General features: G+C 42.4%; 1 protein-coding gene and 1 long non-coding RNA gene across 7 annotated transcripts in view; one reads left to right on the top strand and one right to left on the bottom strand.

The window, feature by feature from the left end:
- The window catches only part of SULT4A1 (sulfotransferase family 4A member 1), a 30,798-nt gene extending 26,205 nt beyond the window's left edge, over positions 1-4,593 (bottom strand). Inside the window, exon 1 of one of the 3 annotated variants that reach the window (XM_041129628.1) lies at positions 4,185-4,593. In XM_041129628.1, coding sequence (XP_040985562.1) covers positions 4,185-4,467 — 283 coding nt within the window. In that variant the 5' untranslated portion in view covers positions 4,468-4,593. Of the gene's footprint in view, positions 1-4,141 lie in introns of all 3 variants that reach the window. The other 2 variants (XM_030041089.2, XM_030041090.2) reach the window with 2 other exon arrangements.
- A 35-nt stretch (positions 4,594-4,628) lies between these two features.
- On the top strand, positions 4,629-24,738 carry LOC115352624. 4 transcript variants are annotated; one of them, XR_003927205.1, is made up of 5 exons: positions 5,404-5,484; positions 5,756-5,851; positions 21,021-21,163; positions 22,273-22,312; positions 23,313-24,738. It is a non-coding gene; the product is annotated as an uncharacterized LOC115352624 (long non-coding RNA). The 4 variants fall into 4 exon arrangements; XR_003927206.1 differs by lacking the exons at positions 5,404-5,484; positions 5,756-5,851 and adding an exon at positions 4,629-4,787 and having other exon boundaries at positions 23,364-24,738; XR_003927203.1 differs by lacking the exons at positions 5,404-5,484; positions 5,756-5,851 and adding an exon at positions 4,629-4,787.
- Positions 24,739-25,745: the final 1,007 nt, after the last annotated feature.

Here is a 25,745-nt window from a genome sequence, read left to right as displayed (position 1 = left end):
CCTTGAACTGATCCGCAAATTCACTGCTGGCACTTCATCAAGCCAAATGCCTAGAGTCAGCCATCATATTCCCTACAAGCTAATAGGTGGTTATAAAAATGCAGTGCTGCAAGGAAAGTTCAAAATGCTATCTATAAAAAAAACCACCTCCAGACAGGTAAAGGCCATATCCAGAATTTGCTCTTCTGTCTGGCACTAAACGAAAACGTTCTCATGAACTGGGCAAGTATCAGCTTCAAGTCCAGCCAACAACTGACATTTTCCCACACAGAACTCCAGAAAATTATTTGGCAAAATAATCAACATGGGAGAGACAGCTTCATTATTAATGTAAATAGCTCACTTTCTCAAATTACCAGTTTTGCAAAAGGCATTAATTTGTGGGCTTTGACCCAAGAATGCAAAATGCATATTCGTTCAGAACAGATACAAGATGGTATTGAGAGCTGTTTTACACCATTTGTGTGTAAAGCAAATGGACAGATCGTGTACAGTCAGGGGTTAGCATTGTTAAGACACAGCAAAATACCAGGTGAACCTGGACTCAATACTATCTGTAGGAACTGATTTAATTCCACTGAAATAATCGACCTTAACAGACAGGGATAGGCTAATCTAGCTCTTAGCATGGTGACTGAGGGAATACCACAAAAGAATTTGCTTATTCATTAATTCTGTAGTTTAAGCTCGTAGAGGAGAATTTTAATTTTCAAGTAGGGTACAAAAAGCCCACAGTACGAGAGGGTTCAAGAAAAGCTGTGACAGAGGCACAGTGTTTCCTACGAACATTGCATCTGTATCTTATCTGTGAAGCAATCTGTCACGCGAGCTCCAATTATTTAATGCTGAAGAGAATGGTATTCCATTTTACATTTGCAGCTACTGCAAATCTCAGTGCATCCCATTCAGCCTGCCCATTCTATACTACAAAGTTATACGAAAGATGAAACTTGTGACTTCATTTCTTCAAGAGCAGTAGCGCACCTGATTTTAAATTACGCATCATGATAAAAAGGTTTTCTGTAATTACAGTTCTACCATATGCATATGTATAAGCATATACGCACATTCACATATTTACATGTCTGAATGAGTCTCTGGGTTTTAGGCATAAGCTTCTCCTAGTCCAGCACCTCCCAAAAGCTATTAACATTGATTGGACACAGGTGTTAAGAATAATTAAAGATATAAGGAATATTATTATTTAGCCATCCATCAGTGGAATTCACATTAACGCAGAGTCATCTTCCATTAGGCTTATTACATTATTCCTAGTAAGGCCACTGGTACATTCAATTTTCTACCATTATTGGACCAGCTTTTTCCTGGGTCACTCCCAATTTACCAATATCTGTAACTATTTCCAAGCACTATCTCCATTTCACATGTTTAGAGTTGTATTGTCTAGTCTTGCAGAGCATAATGTCTTTAAAATGGCATACGTACTACTTCATCAGTCCCTAGGATTACTGAAGTAGTCCTGACCCTGTAAGCCACTTGTTCATTTTCTTTGCCAGATAAACCAACATACGGTCAACAGCTACTGATGGAGCCTTCTGCTACTAGATTGTAGCACAGGGCTCAGTAAGAGCTAGAAGCTCTGGCCTCTCACACATCTATCAGACAGACTTGTTTGTGTATTTTCCACAGTTTGAGCAGATGGAGAGCTGGTGAAACACTGAACAAAACTGATTTCCTTAAGAACAACAAAAAAAGTTTTCTACTGAACCTATCTGACATTGGTGCATTTTTCTTTTCCTAAAATTCTGTTGTCAAAAATATTATTGAAATTTTGTTCAAATGTAATCTATTAACAGGAGCTAGATAAGTGGTCCCAACCATGTTTTACCTTTAAAGATTACCAAAAAAGCTGAAGTATTTCACCCCACAAAATTTTATTTTGTGCATGAAATCTGTAATGTTTTGTAAACCTACTTTTCTGATTACGGCAACATTATGAATATTCTGATTAGCTCCAGTAAACAGAAGAATCTTTGTCAATGCTACTGAGAGACAGGAAGATGAAGTTGTAGTTAAGGTAATGCAGAAGAGCTTGGGGTTCTGGATTTAATTTCTGGCTTTGCTGTAGCCTTCCTGCATGACCTTGGCTAGATCGATGGGAACCATATTAGGGCAGCCTAATTTCTACTGACATGCTTGTCCCTAGCCAGCAGACCCTTTGATAATTGATTCAGAAGCCCTAAATAAGGCACTGAGCTGTAAGCCACATAGGATCAGCTGACAAAACAAGTTCCAAGGGTCTCAGTAGACTTCAGGCTACCTAAAGGTAGAACTTGCAGACATTATTATTGTCTGGAGCCTATTCCCATGACAAAGGCATCAGATTCCTCAAGACCTAAGTATTGTCTTTCCTGGCAAGTAAAATACTATGGCACCTATTTTGATTCCAAGGCTATTCCCCCACCTCCTTCACACAACACCGTACCTTCAGTTTTGGTGCCCCAGTTCTCGATCTTCCTTTTCCTTCTTCCACAGTGACTGTTAGTAAATCCTCTTGTAGTAAGCACTGCCACTACCTTTGTAAGTGGACAGTTCCCTGTCACTAGCCTCAGCTGGGACCCCAAGAGACCTAATATGATGCTGCTATATTCACAAAACAATAGCAAATTAAATATGATTACGCAAGCTGGCTTTCCATGGCCCACTGTATAGCCATCAAAACTAGGCTGTTGCCAGCTGATATATTAGCTATATTGTACCCGGCTGCTGGAAACCGAGGTTAGCTGAGGATATTTAACGATCCATCAATATGAAGGGGGGGGGGGGTGCAATATTAACACAGGAACATTGTAAACACAGATTTGCAAAACTGAAATCTTAAAACTGAAAGAATTAAACAGTGTTCTTGCTGCATGCTATAAATCTTTAGAAGAACAATAAAGATGTGGCTGTCTACTCCTAATCCTAGCATTTTGGGGGCCATCCTTCTACATACTATCCCTTATCTAATGCATGCTTCCATCAAGCTCTACCCAGTCTTTAACAGCATCACTAGTAATGAAATATCAAAAAAATATGAAGACAAATATTTGAAACTGCTTAAGAAATGATAACATAATAGATGCCGCATTGTAGAAAACGTGTATATGTTTGAAGCAGCACACCAAGAAATTGAAAAGCATCATCCATTCACGCCACAAACAAATAAGTCAGAAACCTATGATACTGAAATGTCATTTTACAAGGGTATTTACAGAGCTAGCATCCGTCATCTCTAGTGGGCTTTGTCTTTTCTAGAAGGAGATCTTATTGTCAGGAAAAAAGTCACTCAAGAATGCACTTGAGAGAGAGTCTATCCGGTTCTATCAGGTGGGTTACAAAGCTACCATGTTGTCTGCCTCTTTGCAGGCAGCACTACATCCGCGTTAGTTCTGTTTAAACATTTTTGCTTAGAAACGCAGAGGCTGAGAAATCAAGAAATACGATATTAAAAGCAGACGCCCGAATGGCCTAAAACAGCCGAAGGATGCGTTTACTGGGGGCACGCACACTTTTACTGCTAACGGGAGATATTTCTGGCGATTCAGGCAGCGCAGCGAGAACGTACTTTGCGCACATGTTCTCCCCGAGCGACCTGGGCGGCCGCCTCGGGAGCGCGGTCGGGAAGGCTGTAGAGGAGGCAGCAAACCTGTAACGCCGCATCAGGCACCTGTCCGCACGCCACATACGTTCCTGCTTTTTCCACACCTACGCCGGGCGAGATTTCCCTTGCCGGGAGCAGCATCTTTGTCCCCGAGCGGTTCGGCTGGCGGGCGCCGGCGCCGCCGAGGCCGGGACCGCCGAGGCCGGGACCGCCGAGGCCGGGACCGCCGGCTTCTCCCTCACGCCGGCGGGGACGCCCCCCCCCGTGGCGGGCAGTCCCCTCAACCCCGAGGGTCCTCAGGGCGGCCCCTCGCCGCACGAGCGGCCGGCGGCAGGGCGCAGGCCTCGCCCCGGCCTCCGGCGGGGGGCACGCCGCCGCCGCCGCCGCGCACCGCCCGCCGGGCGGGGTCGGCCGCCGCGGCCCCGGGGCCGACGACCCTGCGAGGACGGGTGAGGGGAGAGGAGAAGCCGCTCCCGCCAGCCAGCCCACCCCGCCTCGGGGGCAGCCCCAGCCCGGGCGGGGGGCCCGCCCGCCTACCTGATTTGGGGTAGGTGACAATCCAGACGTCGCTGTCCCTCACCGGGAAATTGGCGATCTCCTCCATCTTGCCCCGGCAGAAGGGCGGCAGCCGCACCCCATTGTACTCGAAGTACTTGCTCTCGAACTCGCCGGGCGTGCTGGGGGTCTCGGCCTCGCTCTCCGCCATCCTCTTCCCTGACAGGCGGGCGGGCGAGCGGCGGGCGCGGCGCGGCAGCCCCTGCCCCCGGCACGCCCCCACCCACCCACGCACGCACGCGCGGTGACGTCACGCGCGGCAGCCGCAGCGCCCGCCGGGCGGGAAGCGCGTGGCTGCTCTCCCTCATAGCCCGCTCCTCTCAGCCCCGCGCCGGGCCAGCCGTCCGCCTCACGCAGACGGTCCGGCGGCCGCAGCCGGCTGGGGCAGAGGGGCAGGGGACGGAGGGCGGACCTGCCTTCCCCCGCTTTTGCCTCAGCTCCGCGGCGGAAGGCTGCGCGCTGCTGCGGTAGAGGAGGAGGCGGAGGCGGCCCGGTCTCAGAGAGGGGAGCTGGCGGGCTGGGGACGCGCGGAGGAGGGGGGTGAGCGGCGGCAGCAGCAACAGGGACTCGCCCCCATCCCTGCGCTGAGCCCAGGCACAACGTGCAGCAGGGAGGAGGGGGTAAAAGGGTGAGGAAGGGGGCACGGCGGGGGTGTGGGGTTGTTTGGTTTGTTTTTTTGATTTTTTTTTCTTTTTTTTTGTTACACAATAAGCTCTTCATCCTGGTTCCCTTTTCCCAATCTCTTGGATGCCACCTCTTTGTATCCCGTGGGGTAACAGTTTTCGTTACATACAGCATGAGGCATCTTGCAGGTGGGCGCAGGCCTGAGCACCCAGCCCCTGCCTGCACAGGTACCCAGCACAGCCCCTGCCAATTCTGACTTGCTCCCTGGACTTCCCAGGCTGGCATTGGAGCCGACTCATTAACTTACCTTGTTCGGTGGTCATTAGGCAGCAGAAACCACCCCTGTGCCAACACTGCTGGGGGCTGGTTAATGAGGACACAGCCCCACCTGCACCATTGCTTCTGCCTGCTTATCCCTCATCCTTCCCATTACAACAGCTCCAACCTGTCTGCTCCTGGCAGTATAAGTGAGGCCTGTAGCAGAACTCAGCTAGCACTCCCAATTGGGCTTAAGGGCAAGATAGCCCAGGTACTGCTGTTCAGAGTATTTAAGGCCTATTGGTGCCTGCTGGGAAGGTATAAAAACTCTAACCTCCCTTAAGATCTGTTTGTATTACAGAAATGAAGGCAGTTTGGTCTGGCTTGAATGAAAAGCTTAGCAGTAGTTCAACCAAAGTAAGAATTCTGTTACTTCCAGAAAGGTTAGTGAAGAGTTCTGGTTTAGTTTACGTTTATTAGCCTTGTAACAGCTGTTTTATTTTGTGTTTAATTACGTATGTTTCTGTAACAGTGCTAAAACATAATAGAAGTTCTTTGAAAGCTTCAGATACAAAGCATCTGTAGCAGATGTGCATTTGAAAGAAATAAAATAAGCATATAAAGAAGTAATAAAGTAAGGGAAGAGGGTACAGTGACTTGGAAAATACATGTTTCTAAGTACTAGAGAGTAAACTATAGTTAATTTCAATTGAGTCTACTGAACAGTAGCTAACTGGAGGTTGTGTGTCCTGTCAGACTGTCCCTTCTAAAGGAGCAACCTCAGGAAAAGCAATAGTGAAAACAGCTGAGGTCAGTAACTACTTTCAGCTTTTATAGCTTCATCTACCAGCATGCATAAATCAATACTTTTACTGTAGTTTACTTATATTTGTTCATATTAATAATAAACTGCAAACATTAAAACTATGGTTAGAGCAGGTAGGAAAAGTCCACCAAAAAACTAACACCAAAAGTATTATCACATTCAATGAAAATGATTTGCAGGAATGTGTTAGGTAAAACAAAACAAAAAAAAACTTAAAAAGATTCATCCCAGATTCAGTGGTTGACTAGTAAGACTTGCCCTAGAAGTTGATAATGCAAGTTCAAGTCCCTGTGATATTAAGTTTAGTTTTGAGCCTGCTTCTTCAAGACACTGAAATGAGAATTATCTATTGACATCTAAAAGAACTTTTCCAATTTTTAAAAAACAAGTTTTTGATAAAAAGTGGGTTGACAAGAATAACGGGCAGCTGGTATTCTGTATTTTGAGATAATATTGTAAACTCAGGGCATTCTGGCACTGGTGCCTGTTCTTTCCTATGGTGTTTTAAATGGTCTGATTTCTTCTTTTCCTTGCTTAACAAAATAATTCAAAATTGCAATTTTCTATGGAAACTGGAGTTGTGGGGTCTTCTAGCAAACCTTTGAGGCAAAATTTATTTATTAGTCTTTTCTGATGATTAAAACCATTGAGTTATACTAGTAATAAGTAATTTTAAAGTCCAACAAAACAGACAGACTTCAATTCCAGTCTCTATTACTATTTTTTTAAATTTTAATTTAGTTTTTTAAATTCCTGACGTAGTCTTCAGGCATGGATGTGGTCTTTGCTCAATATATCAAGTGGAGGGAGCCATACTGACAGTAGAAAAAACTGTTTCTATTTTCTCTTTAAGTTCACAGGAGTTGTACAAATTTCTCAGGGTGGAATATTGGCTTATGTAGAGCAAAAAGCCAGGCAGGCATTACCACAAGGGATGCAACAATAATTGGAGCTATGTCTTTAGCAATGGATGCTTTCACTTACCTGACAATGTTTCAAATGAAAGAGCAATTGGAGCCCAATGTGAGAGCCCTGAGAATCCAGGTACCCTGGATTAACTGCACTTGGAAGGATCATTCCTATGTTACAGGTGAAGTAAATCCTAATGTAGGGATGTTGGACCTATAGTGCACAAATTGCACAGATGATGTATGTGTGTGGATACTAAGAGTAGAGGATTTACTGCATGCATGCAGATCACTGGCCCAGTGCTTACTCAGATCTGACATATTGGAGATGCATCAGATTTGCTGGGAATTCAAAGACAGCTGAAGTACAAAATGCATGAAAGCCATTTGTTTAGGAATTCCCTGTAAAAAAAGACTACAGTCAGTACATTGTGCTCAGAGGCAGTGTGTCATTCACAAACAGGGTAGTCTACAACAGAAATGGTGAAGCTGTAAACCATCATTCAGTTACCTAAGGGTATATGCAAATGACCTGAGGATGATCCAGTATTAAAGCTAAATAAAAATCAAATATGCTGTAACAGGTGAACCACACTGGAGTGTTTCACCCTCAAACTAGAGAGGAGTTGTGGAGGGAATCAGAATATGTAGTCTGCAAAGTAATTTCTGTAGATTGCTTTTTTCTGTTTAAAAGAAAAATTTTAACAGTATCAGTCTACTTGACTGTGTTCCCAGCCTTTTCTGTAACACTTAGACCATTCTGTAATGTAACTGATCCCAGAATGTATAGCTTATTCAGTGTCCCCGTGAAGCAGCAGGAGAAATGTAGGTGAAAAAGTTCGGATTCTCTCACAATGATGTAAACTGGGACCAACTTCACAGAAGTCGCTAGACTCCCCTCTGTATAAAACTTGGGTAAGAAGCAGCTTGGGAAAAGAAGATGATCTTAGAAAAAGAATTAAATGCTTACCTTAGGAAAATGTTGTCATTTTAAGATCTGCAAAAGTAGGATTTAACCCTGGAAACAGACTGTCTGTTCCTATGCTGTTTTGGTATGTCTGTATTTCTGTGGTCTGTCACTACAAAAAGCACTCCTGTACCTTTATACTCCTGAAGAATCAGAAAGTGTCTCCTTGTCTTTGCTGTCAGATGTGCCTGCTTATTAGCTGAAGATACAGTAAAGAATGTCCCTGTCTTGAGATGTGTGCGTACTGTTGCACATACAAAAATGGAGTTTCGGCTTTCAAAATCTATCTGATGAAAAAAGATAAATCTGGCAATGTTTTGTCTTACTTTTTTATTAAATCATTGTAACAGCAATCTGCATCAAGGTTGGAGTGGCATGTTCAGAGGAAGATAAACTGCACCTGTTGGGGTGTCAACTGCAGTTTAGTTTTAGACATGAAATCTGTAAATGCTACCATAACTATTACATGAAGCCAATGTAGTGATACCCTAATAACAGCATGTGGTATTGCATTAATGCTGTAAACAGCTGTGCAATAGATTGGTGATTATAATACATTGCTGTCTGCTAGTTGCTTACATTTGTTCAGTGAGTACACATGAACTTTCAGGAATGTTTCTTACTGACTCAGGCAAAGTATGAGCCATAGCTGTGTGAGGTTTGAGCACATGATCCTAACACAGCATTTAATCCTTCTACTGAATGTGGCTGAAGATCAAACTGTTAATTGGCACTCACCATCTTTTTTTTTTGTTTGTTTCTGGTACCTGTGACCAGGAATGAGTGTTCTGGCCTCGTAGCCAGGATGTTAAGGAATCTGATCCCTTTTCTGCTAGTATTTCTATGTAACCTCAACTAATTCAGTCTCCCTGTGCTTTAATTTCCACCTCTCAAAACAGTGCAAGTACTGTAATCCACCTCACAAGGCTATCTGAAGATAAATCTCTTGCCTCTCATTACACAAGCACAAGATTCATGGTCTTTCTAGGAGGCAAGATTGATGCAAATCATGATTTCTGTGATGTGATCCTGATCAATGCTGTCAGAATGCAAGGGTTTGTATTTCTTTCTGAAGTGGTCATAACTGGTACTTAAAAGAGCCAGTTGCTCAGTGTCCCGAGCTGCAGAAGACCACTCAGTGTTAAATTCAGTAGCAATGCAAATCACTCAATGTGCCAACTCTGAGGCAGGTCCTTACCATATAATACTTTTCACAAATTTACAGTGCTTCTAAAATTATACCCTACAGCACTTCAAATTCAGCAGACTTGGATCATGAGTGCAAGTAGATGTCATGTATCATCTTTATTCTTAGCACTACACTTCCCAGCAGGCTGTGTAGGGCAAGACTTTCAGACAAGATGAGCTTGCCTTACTACCAGCCTAAACAGTATAAGGAAACGTGTGGTCACTTTGCTGATGCGTCATATACATTACGCATTAAATGAGGGCAGGAACACAAAAAGGCAAGTAACCAAAAATAATCAGCAAGCTGTGGTATCACTTCAAAGGAAAAATGCAAGAGGTGCACCAGTATTTTTGGTGAGTCAAAGCAAAGATCACATGTGAGGAAGATGAGCAGCAAATAAGTCACCACTGTGAATTAACAGCTTTGCTTTCCTGAAAGGTCAGAATTGCAGTTTTGTAAACAGCCACGACAAATTGTGCAATGATAATTCCACCAGAAAAGACAGTATGGGATACCTTGGATAACTTGGCTAGCCACCCTATAAATATTTCCGTAGTGGCTTGTAGATGGCTTTAGCTATCTGCACGTTTCTATCTCTGTTCCATCCTCCCACAGTTTTCAATTTTTGGCTATTTTTAACAGCTACTTCTGTTCAAAAAAAGGGCTGGTTTTTTTGGTTGGGGATAATTTTTGTAGCGTAACTGTTTATGCCTGGGACTGAGCCATAAGGAAAGAAAATTTCTAACTTAATCCGCCCTAGGTTTCACTGGAAATGTTCACAATGTGGCCTTGTAGGCACAGTGCTGGCCTGGGATGTCAAGTATCTGGATTCCATTGCAAACTCTTGCCACTTCCATAGGTGAATTTGCAACCCTTCACTTCAGTCACCCTTCATTTTAAAGGGGGACAGAGACAGTTGATCGTATTTATGTGTTTGTGGGAGAAAGTCCAATTCAATACTGATCTATAACAATGCTATCAATTAATTATGCTTATTAATTATTAGTCTTATGTTCATTATCTGTGTCATTAAAGTTGAAGACAAACTGGGGGTAACTTAAATGGTCACTTAAGTAAGACTAGGGCACTGAAGGCAAATGGTCATTTCAAGGCAGTAGTTAATGTGGCTTTCACTGTATTCTTACAGTAACTATTTGTTAGTTTTCACTGTGTTAGGAGAGGCAGACAACTGAGTGGCCTTTGGATGTGCTAGTTTCATTATCTGTGCATAATAAAGGTTATGCAGCTCTCTCATATAAAACTGCTTTATTTTTGAGGGACCTGATTTGAACATCTCAGTGATTCAATAACACAAAAACAAATCGGTTCTACAGGAGTTTTTGTGATTGTTACGGTTGCAACACCACAGAAACTGAAGCCTAATAGGAGGTGAACTGGATGTGGCTGCTTTAGTGCTATAGGCAAGAGTTATTTTCCCTTCTAAATGCCTCTGAATTTATCTATCTCAAAGCAAGCTGCTGTAGAAATGGCACAGATACAGTTATCCCTGGTAAGAATCAGTGAGAAAATTTTCATTTGTATTATGCTTCTAAAAGTGTATTATTTTTTTTTTAATCTAAACATGGGCATAGAGGTACAAGGATGGATAATCTTCAAGTCATGGGCCTTAAACCACTGTCGTGGTTTAACCCCAGCCAGCAACTAAGCACCACGCAGCCGCTCACTCACATCACCAGTGGGATGGGGGAGAAAATTGGGAAAAGAAGTAAAACTCGTGGGTTGAGATGAGAACGGTTTAATAGAACAGAAAAGAAGAAACTAATAATGGTAACACTAATAAAATGACAGCAGTAATAATAAAAGGATTGGAATATACAAATGATGCATGGTGCAATTGCTCACCACCTGTCCCAACTTCTTGTGCCCCGCCAGCAGGAGAAGCTGAAAAATCCTTGACTTTAGACTAAACACTACTTAGCAACAACTGAAAACATCAGCGTTATCAACATTCTTCTCATACTGAACTCAAAACATTGCACTGTATCAGCTATTAGGAAGACAATTAACTCTATCCCAGCTGAAACAAGGACAACCACACAAGACCCTGTGAGTTCCTGAATGGACTTTAAAGTGCATGCTTTTGTACCAGATTTCTGCTGTTCAAACAGCTGCAGAATGTCATGTCACGCCTGGTTAACTGGGGGCATGTGTACATGAAAAGACAACTCTGAGCTGACTCTGCACAAGTCAGGCTGTGGTATAGCCAGGTTTGTGTAGCGATGTAGGGAGGCTTCACTGCTTCTGGACAGCAGCTCAGCCTTCCGTGTGCAGCTGAGCAACTGTGTGGATTTAAAGGCTTGGGATGGCATTGCACTAGGGACTCTGTGCTGTGCTTTGCAATGCCTACTTTTAAGGTACTTTCATAAAACTGCTCAGATACCTGATCAGCATCTCCTAGCAATTACAGCTTTATAAATCTGGCCTCCAGGCTTGAAATTTGGGAACAAATGTGTTAAATTAGCTACTATAGCTGTGCAGTCATTTTTACACTGAGGATATAGATAGCAATAAAAGGTCACAGCAAAGAAAGGAGCTGCTCAGCTGGGCTTCTGAGGAGTGTCTAGAATTGTTTTAATCATCAACCGGTGCTGATCATGGTTCTAGACTACTTAGCTCAGAAGGCAGTAAATATGCCATCCTAGACAATCTATTTCTTACATGATTTCAGAAGGGTACGGAACAACAGTCTCTGCTACACATTCATTACAAAAATTGCCTCGCATCAACACAGAAAACTGACTGGATACGCACAGCTGTGAGGCAGCTTTCTGCCTCATTTACTAATGAATTTCTGGGAGAGGAAAGGCCAGAAGGAAGGGATTAAAGAGATTGAGGGGAAAGCATTAAAAAAGAGAAACATATCTCTGCTACTGAGGAGAGCAAGTTAGAATGTCAGGGAAGAGACAGGATGATCACAGAAAGGCGGTGTAAATGTGGTCAGTCTAGGAAGAGTGGAAGTGCTTACCAGATAGAGGTGGAAGGATCTGGATGCTGAAATGAATGTGCCAGGTTGCTTGCAAGAGTGGGTGATGGCTTGGCACTGAGCCTGCTGCAGTCAGGAGCATTAAAGGTCCCAGAAACATAAGTCACAGAAATTGAGGGGGGTGGGAAATGGAAGACCACACAAGGGGCCTAAAAAAAGGTAAGAGCAGATTTATGTAGTAATATGATCCATACTAAACTACTATAAATGTTGACTAGGACTTAAGATGCAGACACTGAAGAATACCTGACTTGAATTACATGAGCCTGAGGAGATTGAAGTAGACGGACGCCTGTAATCTTGAGAGCAGACAACAGACGACCCTTTATTGCTAAAACACACACATACTTATAGTCACACACTCTGCAAAGTCACTGCACATGCGCACAAGCACAAAATATGATTGGTCATATCAACACTGTACACGCGCATAAACATAAGATATAATTGGTTATACTAACTCTGTACACGCGCATAAACATAGGACATAATTGGTTATACCAATTAAAACACGCGAAACTTGTCTCAGTCTAATTGGTCAAGATAAACTGCCGAATTGAGGTTCTTTGTGCCAAGTTCCCTTTATCGTGGAATGCGCACCTGTGTTCTTCTAATTGGCATCTTTCTTTTTTAGTCTTCTTGTTTATTCTGTTCAAGGTCTTCTAAAGGCCTCTGGAATGCTCTTGCGACCGATGTTAGCTAAACATGTGTCCACTATTCCCCCTTTTTTGTTTTTTGTCAATTAACACAGCCTTACTTGATTCATCAATTAATTCCTAAACACATTGCAACATACAAGGCACACAAATTAAAATACAAAAAAACCCAATACGAGATAAATCAAAACTATCTTAACTCATGATTTAAGAGCAGCTCTATTTTGCAAGGTTGTGTGTCTAATACTATATACATCTAACAGTAAATCAGATAATACTACACCAATCTGTATTCAGGGATCCCAGAATTTGTGATTCCTGGGGTGGCAATGAGGGTGAATGCCTGATCCGTGGAAACGAGGCATTCCCATCCATTGAGTCCATGACCTGCTGTACAGGGGTCTCCATCAATAAGTTCTTAAACTTTGTTGATGTCAGTGGAACCCCCTATTAAACCTGTGAAAAAAGGATTGCTTAGTGTTGCTGTACGGAGGCATAAGCAATCTTGTCTGGTCATGTCAGCCAGGGTCATCCAGCTGTTTTCTTTGGCTTGCGGTGGTATCCATGACTACGTCCCTCCGAGGACTGTGAAGAAGATGGACCATCCGTACATTCTTGTGTTGTCTTGTTCCGCGAACTCAGCCCAGCAATCTGTAGGTGCCAGCTTTATGTGGGCGTCCCCACAGAGGCAACGATGGCCTTGCTGTACACCAACCCGATGCTCTTTGGAAAATCCCGGTATTTGTACATTTGTAGAGGAACGGATTTCAGCACACGTGGCCAGCGGGTGCCAAAATTCGCCTCGGTTGCAACATGGGGAGTCTATGACGCATGTGCTCGTTGGCCAGGCGCGCTGCACGAGTCATAGCCATCCTGTCTAATTGGTTCATGGGCTTTGTGATGCGGTTGCAATGCACAGAGAATCTTGACCTGTTATGTTGGCCAAGGTGACCTACAAGATCTATGAACACAATTAATTAAACACAGTAAAAGCAACATTATACCTAATAAAATACACAAGAATAAAAGAAACCCCGATTTTTAACAAAGATACAAACCAACTCCTAAGTCCCCATACCGCAGCTAAATGCTCTAAGCCAAAATGACAGCTTTCTTAATTGCGATAAAACTCTTGCAGCTCCTTCTTGCCTCTGCAGTTCTGTTACCTTGTTTATTAATTGCTCCACTGTCCAAGTTCCTCATGTCCGTTGTTTCTCTGGTGGTTCAAAGTCCATTCATACTGCAGCTGTCACGTACTCCAGTCCACTCATGTTGACTGCAGCCTACTTATGCTAACTTTAAATAATCAGGTTCAAAGAAATGTTCCCCTATTTACCAATTTTCCATGAAATCTCCCACAATTTTCCCTTTTTTTTTTTTTTTGCAAGCCAAGTTACAAGAAACGCTTTTGCAATCATGCATTCAACTATTTTTATGATACGTGGTACAATCATTACAACTGTTAATATTACAATTAAAATAACTAAGCCATGCATAAGCAAATCTTTCAACTATCTCGTAATTCCAAAACTTGTTAGCCGTCTACTTAACCGTGTGTCAGTTATCGTGAGCCTTTTACTGTGAATCATATTGATATCGGGTGTTAGTAACGTAAGTTGTCCGAGGCTACATGGCCTCTCGTTAAGTTTCGTATCCCCATAGGTAAAGCAGCTGGAATAAAAAAAAAAAAGAGTGTGATATTCTGGAATAGATATAGTTACACCAAGCTGTAGCATTTCTATATACAGGCAAAATAGCATTTACATTCTGACCCTTTCGAGTGGTGTTACAGATGTAATTAAACATCACACAAGGATTCATGATGACTGATCTTAACAACTCTAACTCTTGAGGTTCTTGCATTTCTTGAGGCAGGTGTGCATACACACCGTCTCAATTATCGATACAGGATTGTAGGTTAGTACAAAGGGAAAATTCAGGCATTGGATCTGGCCAGGTGTCTAGAGGTAACCCCACCAAACAGGTAGAAAAAGGGTTTTCAGGGGTAGTGACAGAAAGACATATAGCTTCTTGATGCATCATGTTTGTAAAAGTTACTCATACATTCTGTTTTGGTTTTTGGATCATCCATTCTTCACCTATGTGTGTTATTCATAACAGGTTAAATGTAGCGAGAAGGAGATGGTTGTATTGATATGATTTTCTCTGTCAGCTGTAAATGCACCAGCGTAGTATAAATAAATTTCCATGTTAACAACAAGGTTTTAGCAAGCATTTGCGAGTCATGTGGAGTTAAGGTTGACCCAGAAAATGTATGGGACAAAACTGTCTGTGTAAAAGGCAATTTTAAACCATACTGAGCAATTGCAACCTTCTTTTATGATTTTCCAATCAAATGGAACCCATTGATTAGGTCTACCCCCAGCCCCAGCAATAACCAGAAATGCTGTGGGAACTGCTATGATTTCTCCCTCAATTAAGGCATCGTGAATAATTCCTCGCCATCTATTCCGGGGGTCCATTGTTTCTGAAAAGGTGGGGATCGGTTCTCTGGGACAAGGAAGGGGCAGAGGTAGGAGGAAGGGTGGGGGGGGGGGGGAAAGGGGTGTATCAAAGGATACGGCTGGCGGTTTTTCTCGCTTCACAGCAGCCTCCAGCTGTGCCAGCTTTTCTATTACTGAGTGCAACTGCTGCGAAGTGAGCTCCGGCCCCTCTTCGTGTTCTTGAGGCGACCCGGGCGTAAACAAAGGCAACGGAGGGTATATGCTAGGTATAATTTGTTCATGTTGAGCGGCGATATCTGGGGGCTGTTTTTTCCTAGGTAGATTTTTACTCGCTTCCTGATTCTGTAGGGTTTCCTTTAAAATGTATGGTTAGGGAGGCTTGGGAACTGTCAGATGGCTGATTAATATCGGCAGTCCCAGGGAGTGGAGCAGAAGTCAAGGGCACAGGAGCAGGCGGACAAGCTCCGGAGAAGCCAAAAGTTTCTCTCGCTGCGTTATGTTTTTCTCCCTGCGTTTCCCCTTCACATGCGATTGGAGAGAGAGCAGCAAAAGCAGACGCAGACGCTTTACGATCTGTTTTCATTTCTTGCAGAGTTGTCTTAATTTACTTCCATAAAGTTGCAAGACTTTTAACTTCTTTAGACCCGTCACTAATTTCATCCCATAGGGAGGTTCCGATAGCTTCCCAGGTACTAAGCTCAAAAGCTGTACCCACACTAATTAAAAGGTTTCTGTCCTTGCTTTATTGTAAAAGCCACTTTAAACAAGCTTCATCATATTTTATGCCTCTCTTAGAGAGAATATGTTGAAGGAGATTTAGGACCGCTTCTTGCTCTTTGTCCAACCCCATCTCCTTCGCCGACCGCTCACCTGATTAGGGCGAGATTCCGTTTTTCTATTCACTTGCGCGCGCTTCCTTGTCTTCCGCAGCTCAGCTGGTCATCCTGCCGGGGCAGCAGGAATAATTTCGGCCGGCCTCTCCGCTCCCTCTCTCCGTCGGCTCCCGTCGAAAAATTCAACACCGATCTGAGGGTCCCTTGTTCAGGCACCAGTTGCGGAGGCTCAGGACATCACACACAGACCAATGTGATCAGGTGAAGCCTGTTAAAATTTGACCAGAAAATATATTCTCCAATAACGCCTGACTAAACGGAGCAGACAGTCTATTAGCCATTACTGTTTTCTGTTCTTCTTTTATTAAATCCCAATTGAAAGGTTGCCACACGTTTGGGGCTTTCTGCCTGACTGTAACTGGAAAAGCCACAGGATTTAGACCTTCAGTTAACATTTTATCATTTATGTCCTTCCATCACTTTTTTTATAGCTTCTCCTGGGGATGTATCTGCCTCATAGGGAGGTGCAGAGGGGATAGGTCTCTGCTCGAGAGGTAGGTTACTTAAAAATTGATCGTTGCCTCCATTAATGACATCTCCCTTGGTGTTTAATTGCTCATCACTGTCCGAATTATTTACCATCTCGCCACACACACTTTTCTCTTTTTCCGGGGTATTTTCAATTGAAATTTTTACAGCAGTAGCCACCTCCTTTTCTTCCTTAAGGGCTTTCAACGTTTCCAGCACCAGTCTCCACGTAGCGGAGATTTTCTGAGCCTTCACGTCCCCATGCGATATAAAGTCCCAAATTACTTTTCCCATTTCTTTCCAATTTTTAATTTCAAAGACTTCTATATTCGAAGTGGGGGCACCATAGTCCTTAAGCCACTTCAGCATCATACGTAAAGTATTTGAATCATATTTAACTCCTCTCACGGAGAGGATATGCGAAAGCATTTGTACAATTGCCCCTTCTTCCACAGACATCTGGGCACCCATTTTAATCCTTCTAGCCGCTCACTTTACTTCCAAACGAGCAGGTGATTGATCTCCCGGGAGAAAGTTGTCCGCTCAGTCCAGCTGGCTAGACGATCGTTCGGCTAGAGTCTCCTCCGGACGCACTTCCAGCAATTCCAGCGTTCTCTCGGCCCGCTATCACGTCGGGGTCACCATTTGAGGAGATTGAAGTAGACGGACGCCTGTAATCTTGAGAGCAGACAACAGACGACCCTTTATTGCTAAAACACACACATACTTACAGTCACACACTCTGCAAAGTCACTGCACACGCGCACAAGCACAAAATATGATTGGTCATATCGACTCTGCACACGCGCATAATCATAGGACATAATTGGTTACACCAATTAAAACACGCGAAACTTGTCTCAGTCTAATTGGTCAAGATAAACTGCCGAATTGAGGTTCTTTGTGCCAAGTTCCCTTTATCGTGGAATGCGCACCTGTGTTCTTCTAATTGGCATCTTTCTTTTTTAGTCTTCTTGTTTATTCTGTTCAAGGTCTTCTAAAGGCCTCTGGAATGCTCTTGCGACCGATGTTAGCTAAACATGTGTCCACATGAGCCCATCAGCATGAATGTGGCTATTCACATACTTAAAATGACCATGTGCTTTAATACTTTATTGCATTGATGTGTCAATAATAAAGGTGTTAAGATGTGCAAACTTTGAGCAGGAACTGATAGTAGTAATGTCATTAGTGACACAACTGGCATAATGTTCTGTATGTTCATGCATGTATGTGTCACATACATATGCATTTAACTAGTCATCTACTGCTTCAGAACAGATTTGAGTCAAGCTAATTATGATGATCAAGAAAATAGCTGCTGTTGAGCTCAGTCCTGACAGTTCCTCTGTCAAGTTGTTCTACTTTATATTCTGTCTGCATGTGAGCACACACCCATGACAGTTCTCAAGGTTAGACTCATTCTCAAAGGCATTCTCAGAGAGTCTGGTATTGTAAGTTGTATCACCTGAGCCTCGAAACATACAGCTTGGGAGGTGTGATGAGAAAACCTTTATCTGGGACACTAAGCAGCTGGCTCACATGGGTCTTACAAATATGCTTGCTGCTTATTTTTAACTCCTGAGACAATCCTGTGGTAAGCACTACCTTCATTCTATGTGAGACACTAAATAGCAACAAAATGCCTATCGTGAACAGTCTGTTTGTAAGAACATAATGCTTATAGACTAGAATCAATGCAAAATCCTCCTTCCTTCTCTTTGGTCGGTGTCTTTGGAGCAGGTGGTGCCTGGTACGTTACCTGCGAACTTGAGCTACAACAGTACTGCCGTCCAACACTGTCCTCAGCTGAACATGTCTCACGTTCTCAGGTCAAAGTAGGTAGTACCACATATGATTTATCATACAACTAGAGTGCTTCTTTTCAATCTTCAGAGGAAGCTTTGGGTTTTTTGTTGTCTGAGTCTGAAGTTTGTCTCGAGCTGTTTCCTAGTCACTCATTTGATTCCTAGGTGTGCAGTGGAGAAAGAGGAGTTTTAAGGGACTTTCCTTTTCTGTAATCGTAGGCAGTCCAGGATGACAGCCTCTGTGGGGTAAATACCCTGGACACCTACTGATTGCTGCTGCTGCAGCTGTTCTGAGGAAAAGTGGCTGTTAGATTCTACCAGAATACTCAGCAGTGGGAAAGCACAGTGGTTGGAAAGAACTTGAAAAGGTGGAAGGAAGTGTCATGATAGATGCCTCGAGGTGGATAGTTACTCAAAGCATCAAAATATCATTCCTACAGCTCACAGTATAGAGAGTACGAGTTGCAGGTGTGGACCATGATCTTGCTGCTTGGTGAACACAGAGCAAAGTAAACCCCCCTCACAATTATTCCAGACACCGTGCAGTAGCAGGCTTACACTGCTGAAAGGGAAGGAGATATTTTCTCATACAAGTGTTTGAATAACATTTCTTATTATGTGAATGGAGTGCAGACAGAATAGCTGTTAGCACTTGAGAAACTGCAGCCTAGACTTTCCCTGTGTTTTGCTGAGGCTTGTTGTGTGGGTGGTGGCAGCCACTGTAATATTCTTCAGGACATGTCTTCTTTCCAATCCTGCCTGTTGCTCCTTGTGCAAAGTGCGCTCCCTGAAGGCTGGTGTGGTGCGGGAAGGGAGAAGCCAAGCTCTTCCTCTCTTCTTACCACAAAGTCTGTCAGCAAGGATCAGGAAGAGAGATGAGCAATGCCTTCAGCATTGTCTGCATGGATTGCATAAGGCGCAGGGAGAACAACCCTCCGGTACCCAAGAGTGACTACACAAAACTGACTGAACCTTCCCTGTGTGTAAGACTCCATGACTGGTTCTGTGAGAACAGCTGTGTTAATTCATAGTGGCCTGATCATGCCTAGGTGTCTGTAACGGAGATTAAAAACCCACATTACTACTGTGCATTACTATATTCCAGGCTTCAAGGCCACTCTGCCCTGCAAGTTCTGAAGTGATATGCAAGTGGAAAAGCAGGCTCTTTTAGTGGCACTTGCTGTATTTGGAAATGAAGCGGTTCATCTTTCAGCTGCCAAATTCACGTGTTGACTATTGCAAAGTTAAGAGATTTTTTTGGTTCCAGACCACCTCCAGCTCCATCCTGATCCTAACACTTATAGCCAACAGTACGGTTCTTCAGACAGTCAGTCAGAAGGGCTATGGTACATTATCTGCTGGCATGTGGTGTTATCATGGTGATTCTGGATGTATCATCAGCTGCATGATGAAAGCACCTGTGATGATGTAACGTGTCTTCTGCAAATGGCTGCAGTCATCTCCTGTGGGCGGACCTGTAATGAGGATAGAGGTCACAATCTTTAAAGAGTATGTCATATGTTCAGGTGTAATATGACTTATCTTAACCAGACTCATTAATTATGCTGGCAAATAGCTCTGTATGTTTTCCTTACACTGTATGTTACACCCTCAGTAGCAAGCCTACTTGTTTGCAAAATATAATTTGGAGGCTTTGGAATACAGTAACCTGCTATTATTCCTAATAACCTTTATCATAGTTTAGGTACTGAGTGCTAAGAAAGCATAGGTGCTGGCTTTAAAAAAAAAAAAGCCAACAAAACCATAAGACTGCAATTTAAATGCCCGATCCCGACTCTTTTCTCACCAGTTTCTATGGGACTGATCATATGAATTAGGGATGTAGGCTTAGTCTCTAAAAAGAGAAACAATACAAATCAGATGTAGTCCAGGAGAGATATATTGTTCTGAAGTTTAAGCATGTGGATGGGAAATAGAAGTCTTAGTTTCTAATCCCAGTTTTGCTCTAATTTACTTGACGTCCCCACTCAAGTTCTTAAACCTCCTCTTTCTGTACTTACAAAATGCAGCAAATGTCTTTGTCTTAGTGTCTTGGAGTCTTTATGATGGATTTATAAAGCCTCCTCCCTTATAGCAGCCTCTTCTGAGCTAAATGTGAGTGTTTACCACATGTCCAGTGCTGTGTTCTTCCTAGCACAAACTCCAACTCCCAATACTTCATACTTGTTCAACCTTCAGTTACACAGCAGAGCAACAATTGCTTTGCAAGACTGTTATAACTTAATCCTCTTACTTGTCTTCTGTCACAAGTTTAGTAACTCTGGCACCAGGACATGTATGTGTGACCACCTAGTGAGATGAACAGTACAAATCCACTCAGGGAACACCCGATGCCCACACATTTAGTATAGTATGTATAAGACAGGAAGGGGTAATAGAAGTTAAGGCACAGAGCTACTTTTATGACTTAGGAAAACTGAGCAAAAACTTATTTTTAGTTGAGAGGCAGCTGCAATGAGCACATAATAAAAATCTTCTGTGGGAATGATTTAGAGGAAATGAAATTTGTCTGTATCAAGCACTGGTACGGAGAGGACAATTGCTGGGGAAAGAGGCTGTTAAAAAGAAGCAACTGCCCAGTAAGTTCTGCATTGACAGGCTTGGAAGTTTCTGACCTAGTGCTGCAAGCTATTCTGGTTATGTTCAGTACCTTGTGTGGCTTGTGCAGGAAGCCATTCCAGGAGCAGAAGGCAAAGTGTCCGAGTCTGCCTGTGTTAAGATGCCATCTGAACCAACTACATTAATTTTCTGAAATAAGTCTTGTTTTCTCGCAGATGAGCCTTTCTTGTGTTTACACTGAAGGACCCTGAATGAGGGCCTAGGCAAACAAAGATGAAAAACACATTTGTGAGAAAGCTTCAAATCCCCATCATCCCATCTCCCTGGACTGTGGCCTAGTCATCAGGTTATACACTGGGTGAGAATAAAGCCCCCCCCCATGCTTCCTGTGGATGCTGTGGACTGGAAAAGTCTTGGGGCCAGGAGGAGGGAAAACTTCAGAAGTGCTTCCCAGGAGTCTTTGGCTTCTTTCCCCTGGTACTGGGCAAACTGAGTGCTGGGGCCATTGGCTGGCTTAGTGATGCAGTTGTGATCAGGCTGGGATTTAGTACGCAGCTCTAGGGCCCTACAGGTAATGCTTTTATTAAATTTGTATTATTTTTTTCATTCTCCTCTTTGTTCTTAACAATCATGGTAGAGAGTTCCTCAAACTGACTGTCTTGAATTGAACTGATTAGTCATAATAAATACAGCTCAGGCCATAACTGAAAATATTCTACACAACTGAAGATGCTGTACTCAGCAAAGTACTAAATAGCAGACAGAAATCAGGATAGGTTTATCTGTTACTGAATCTTTGCCACTACTTTGAAATGGGTAGTAAAGGAGATTTCTTTGGATGCAGATGAGAAATCAACATGAAGACAGAAGCCAATCCTAAAGGAGCTATGTGCAGATGAGCATGAAAGGTTTTCAACCGCTGTTAGTACAGATAAAAGCCTCCTGGACAATTTAACTCCAAGCCAGTAGCTACTAAATCAGTGATGGGTGTTCTGAAAGGCTGTGGCAAGAAAAGTACTTTCATCATGGAGGTGATTTGGAGAGAGGTTTACTTCAATGGCAAAAGCAATTCCAAGGGTCCTATGTACTTAGGAGTCTGTCAGAAGCAGAGAAACAGGAGAATATGAAAAGAGCTTCTAAATCCCAGTTACTCAAGCTAGCATGCTGTGGAGAAATCTGTCCTATAAGTCTCTAAATACCATGCCAGAGTGCCTTAACTTTTCATGGTGCAGCTGTGATATTCACATTGCTATTAGGTAGTGAGGTACAACTGGCAGTGATGTGCCAAACATCTTATGCTTTACAACAGTTAAGTTTGATTTTTGAAAGAGTCACTAGGAAAAGGAAAATGTACAGGGGCACTCTCTAAACTTTAACAACAGTGAAATTGTTCAAGTCCTTACTATTGTCTTGCTTGCCTATAGTCTTCCAAAGCACAGCTTGATTTTTTTTTTTTTTTTTTCTCAGAAGCTCAAGCTGAGGGTGATACGCTGGATTGCTGCTGAAGGTAAGGCTTTCCTTTATAACAAGGGATGTAAAGGCTTCAGCTGTGGTGGTACATTTGGGCAGGAAATGCTCTTTGGGTAGGTCTGCTCTGCCTTTCACACATAGACCCAAATCCATTATCGAGCTTCAACTTCTTATTCATAATGGAGGGCCATATGTTCAAAAAACATTAATGTTTCCTAAACTACTTGGGTATTTACATTGTGAATTGCACTGAAACTGGAGATAGCCTGTAGAGGTTCTCCAAAGCACCACTATACGTTCGCTACAGGCTGTGCTGAACAAGTAGCCTGCATTGTTCTTGTCAAATTTGGTTTTCAAATGGAGCACTATCTTTGACCAGAATCACTGTTTACTCATTCCTGATGTGACCTTCACCTGAAGAAAGGGCCATCGTTTTCAAGTGATGGGAAGTTGCTGTGTTTTGGATGGGTGTCCCTGCTCCCCCAGCCAGAGTCCTGCACTAGCAATGTACACTCATTGTGTGAGCGCTCCTCTGATCTGCTTTACTACTAGGTCGTCCAGGCTAGCTCAGTCACTCTTGCATTTCTATAGCAAATAAAACTAAAAGGAATGACTTTGCATTGAAGCAAATAATGTATGCTCCATGGCTTTTACCAACATTGCTGTGGGAACCAGCGATCTCTAGGAAGGAGTAGCAGAGAGACAAACAAGACACAACTGCTCCATAGATATACAGCATGAACTTGTGGCCAAGCTCATGTTTGACAAATTAAATAGAGCATCCTTGGTCTTCAGTGATTCTGTTGCTTTTGGTTTGTACTGCAATAGTCATTAGCTGAGTCAGAATTGCTGTGTTTCGAAATGAATACTTTTTTTATTATGAAAAATAAGGAGGAAGTATCCACTACTCATGTTTCATCTGGCAATATTTCCAGTGCTAGAGAATACACTTAACAGCAGTATAATTCCAGGCAATTTCAAAAAAAGTGTACAATTTCCTACACTGCAATTTCAGACAATGCAATTTGCATTCACAGACTGAAACTGCAGTGACTGATGCAGCTTCAGATGCTTCTTTCTCTTTCAAGGGGGTGGTTTCCAACTGAGGGCTACAGCTGTGACTACCAGATGTCATCCCTCAACACTAGGGACATATTGAGCATAAACTGCATTGCTTTTCATCACTCCTCTGTCACAGGGATGAAGCAGTCTTGGATTTAAATATGGATTTAAATGGATTTTGGTTAAAAAAGGACACCTCATAGCCTAAGTAAACAATATATGCAAGGAGAAAGCAAATGGCACTTTAGCTGTAATAAGGAGTCTGTTTTCCTCCCCAGTTCTAGGTACTGCATGACCTAACCTTTGTAACTCTTGGTTAAACTATCCTTTAATTATACTGTTGCATTTGCAAAAGCCAGGCACGTGTCGAATGGGGCTGCCAGAATTTAGCAAGAAATTCAGCCTGCCAGATTTTGAAAATCTGACTTGAAGGGAAGTGTTCTTTCTTGCACAACAAACTAAATCAATTTCTAGTTCTCTTGTACCTAGCTTTTCCCTCACTTGATTTATATTACATTCCATGCTGTTACACACAAATGAAACTGGAGAAAATTAATAAGAAAGAAAAATTTGGCTTAATAGGTCTGGCTTTGGAGTTGAGAAACCAGAACCCCCATTGCCTGTGTATGTGCCTTCCAGCTACTGAGACTGTAAACTCCGTGTTGGGAATAGGACTGCATTAATCTTTCTAGATTACTGCTGTTGGCATTACAAAGGAAAAGCCATAGGATTAAGCAAAATAATAGTTACTGGACTACTGGTCGCATATTTACTTGTAAATACTGTAACACCACTCACTTTTTGCTCTTTGACAATTTATATCAGCTAAATACTTGAGTGCTATGTTTTTCCTCCTGTAAATGTCTAGTGATACATTGCCCATTAGGTCATAACAAATCTTAGTTTTAAGTGCAAAGCCTCAACCAAAAAAGGTCTGGTTTTTATATATGATTCCCTGTGGTTTGCAAGAAGTGGGTGAGCAGTTAGGTCTTAGATCTGGTTTTTGTTCCTTCTCTGTCAAGGAGGGCAGAAGAGTTAGAATGAGAAAAATAGAAGTTATATCTTCTACACATGGTGTTGCACTAATAATAATGAATACAGAGGTAACATTCTGTGGTCCTTTGAATCTGCTGTTACATAGAGAAATCAAACTACTGAAATACAGAAAATGGACTGTAAGTCAAACAACATTCAGAGATTTTAACTGGATCTTATGAGCTGCAGCAAGGTTTTGGTTTTTTTTATTACTATGTAGATTTTACTTGCAGTTTCATATATGCTTGATATATATGCCTCAAAGAACTTATGAAAATTACATTTCTGCAATGCAATATTTTCCTCTGCTCTATAATCTCCTTTATGATATGTTTAAGAGTTGTTTCAAGATTTAAAAGTTTTTCTTTCTCTATATTGTACTCTTTTCTAATTGTGAAATAAACATTTGACAAGCTTGGTTGCATTGTCATTCTTTGCAGCATTGCTTTGAGGATCTAATTTATTTTGTCATTCCAGGAAACTACAAATTAATCAAGCCTACTTGACATCAGGAATGTTTTTTAACAAAAGATAAAATCTTTAAATAGAATTAGAACTGCGTCTTAAACTGAATTAAAGCAGCTATTTTGTGTGCATTAAACTTAACCATTCCTGTTGTGAAGCAATGACAGCACATATCCCTGATCCCACAAAAAGCTTGGCATATTAAAGAACAGTTTCAGGCTGCTGTTCTACCACACTTTCTCTTGATCAGTTACTTCCCCATCTCCTCCTTTTCCCCAGCCTCAGCTGTTCATTCTTGCTTATTTGCTTCTGTGCCAGCTTCTCAGTTGCATTATTTTGACTGCTGCTGTGGCTGCTCATTCACCTTGCAAAACAGACCATGATGAGAGAGGATAAGCTGCAGTCTTCTGTAAGTTCAGAGTTTTTATTGGGAGGAGGAAATAAAAGGTGTGAGGGTGTTGACAGTAAGTACTTAACTGCAAATGATTTTCCATTAGGGAGTCGGGCTTCTGGTTGGCAGAATATCAGTGAATGAAATACAGAATTTATACAGAGTAAGATTTTTCTTTAGAAGAAAACCAGAAATATATACGTATTAGGAACAATACAACATAGAACTATTCCCTATTGGTACTGCAGGGCACTGTTTCTTTGACCTAGAGTCTGTGCCCTACTGACGGGCCACAGTACATGAAAGAGAACAGAGAAATCTTGGCAGAAATGGAAACAATCCCACTCCATTCTGGGAAAATAAAAAGATTTTATAATCTAGTATTTAATTGGTAGTACATGGTGACCAGGATGGCAATACTGAGCAAATTTCCTTAGGTTTATTTGGAAAACAGTTAAGTGGTCATTGAGTTATCTCTTGCTCTTTTAAAAGGTGATGTGGGGATCTGAGGAATTAG

This window comes from Aquila chrysaetos, chromosome 17, assembly GCF_900496995.4.
Source record: "Aquila chrysaetos chrysaetos chromosome 17, bAquChr1.4, whole genome shotgun sequence".
NCBI lineage: Eukaryota > Metazoa > Chordata > Aves > Accipitriformes > Accipitridae > Aquila > Aquila chrysaetos.
Note: the sequence above shows the minus strand (reverse complement) of the source record. Positions and strands in the feature narration are given on the sequence as shown.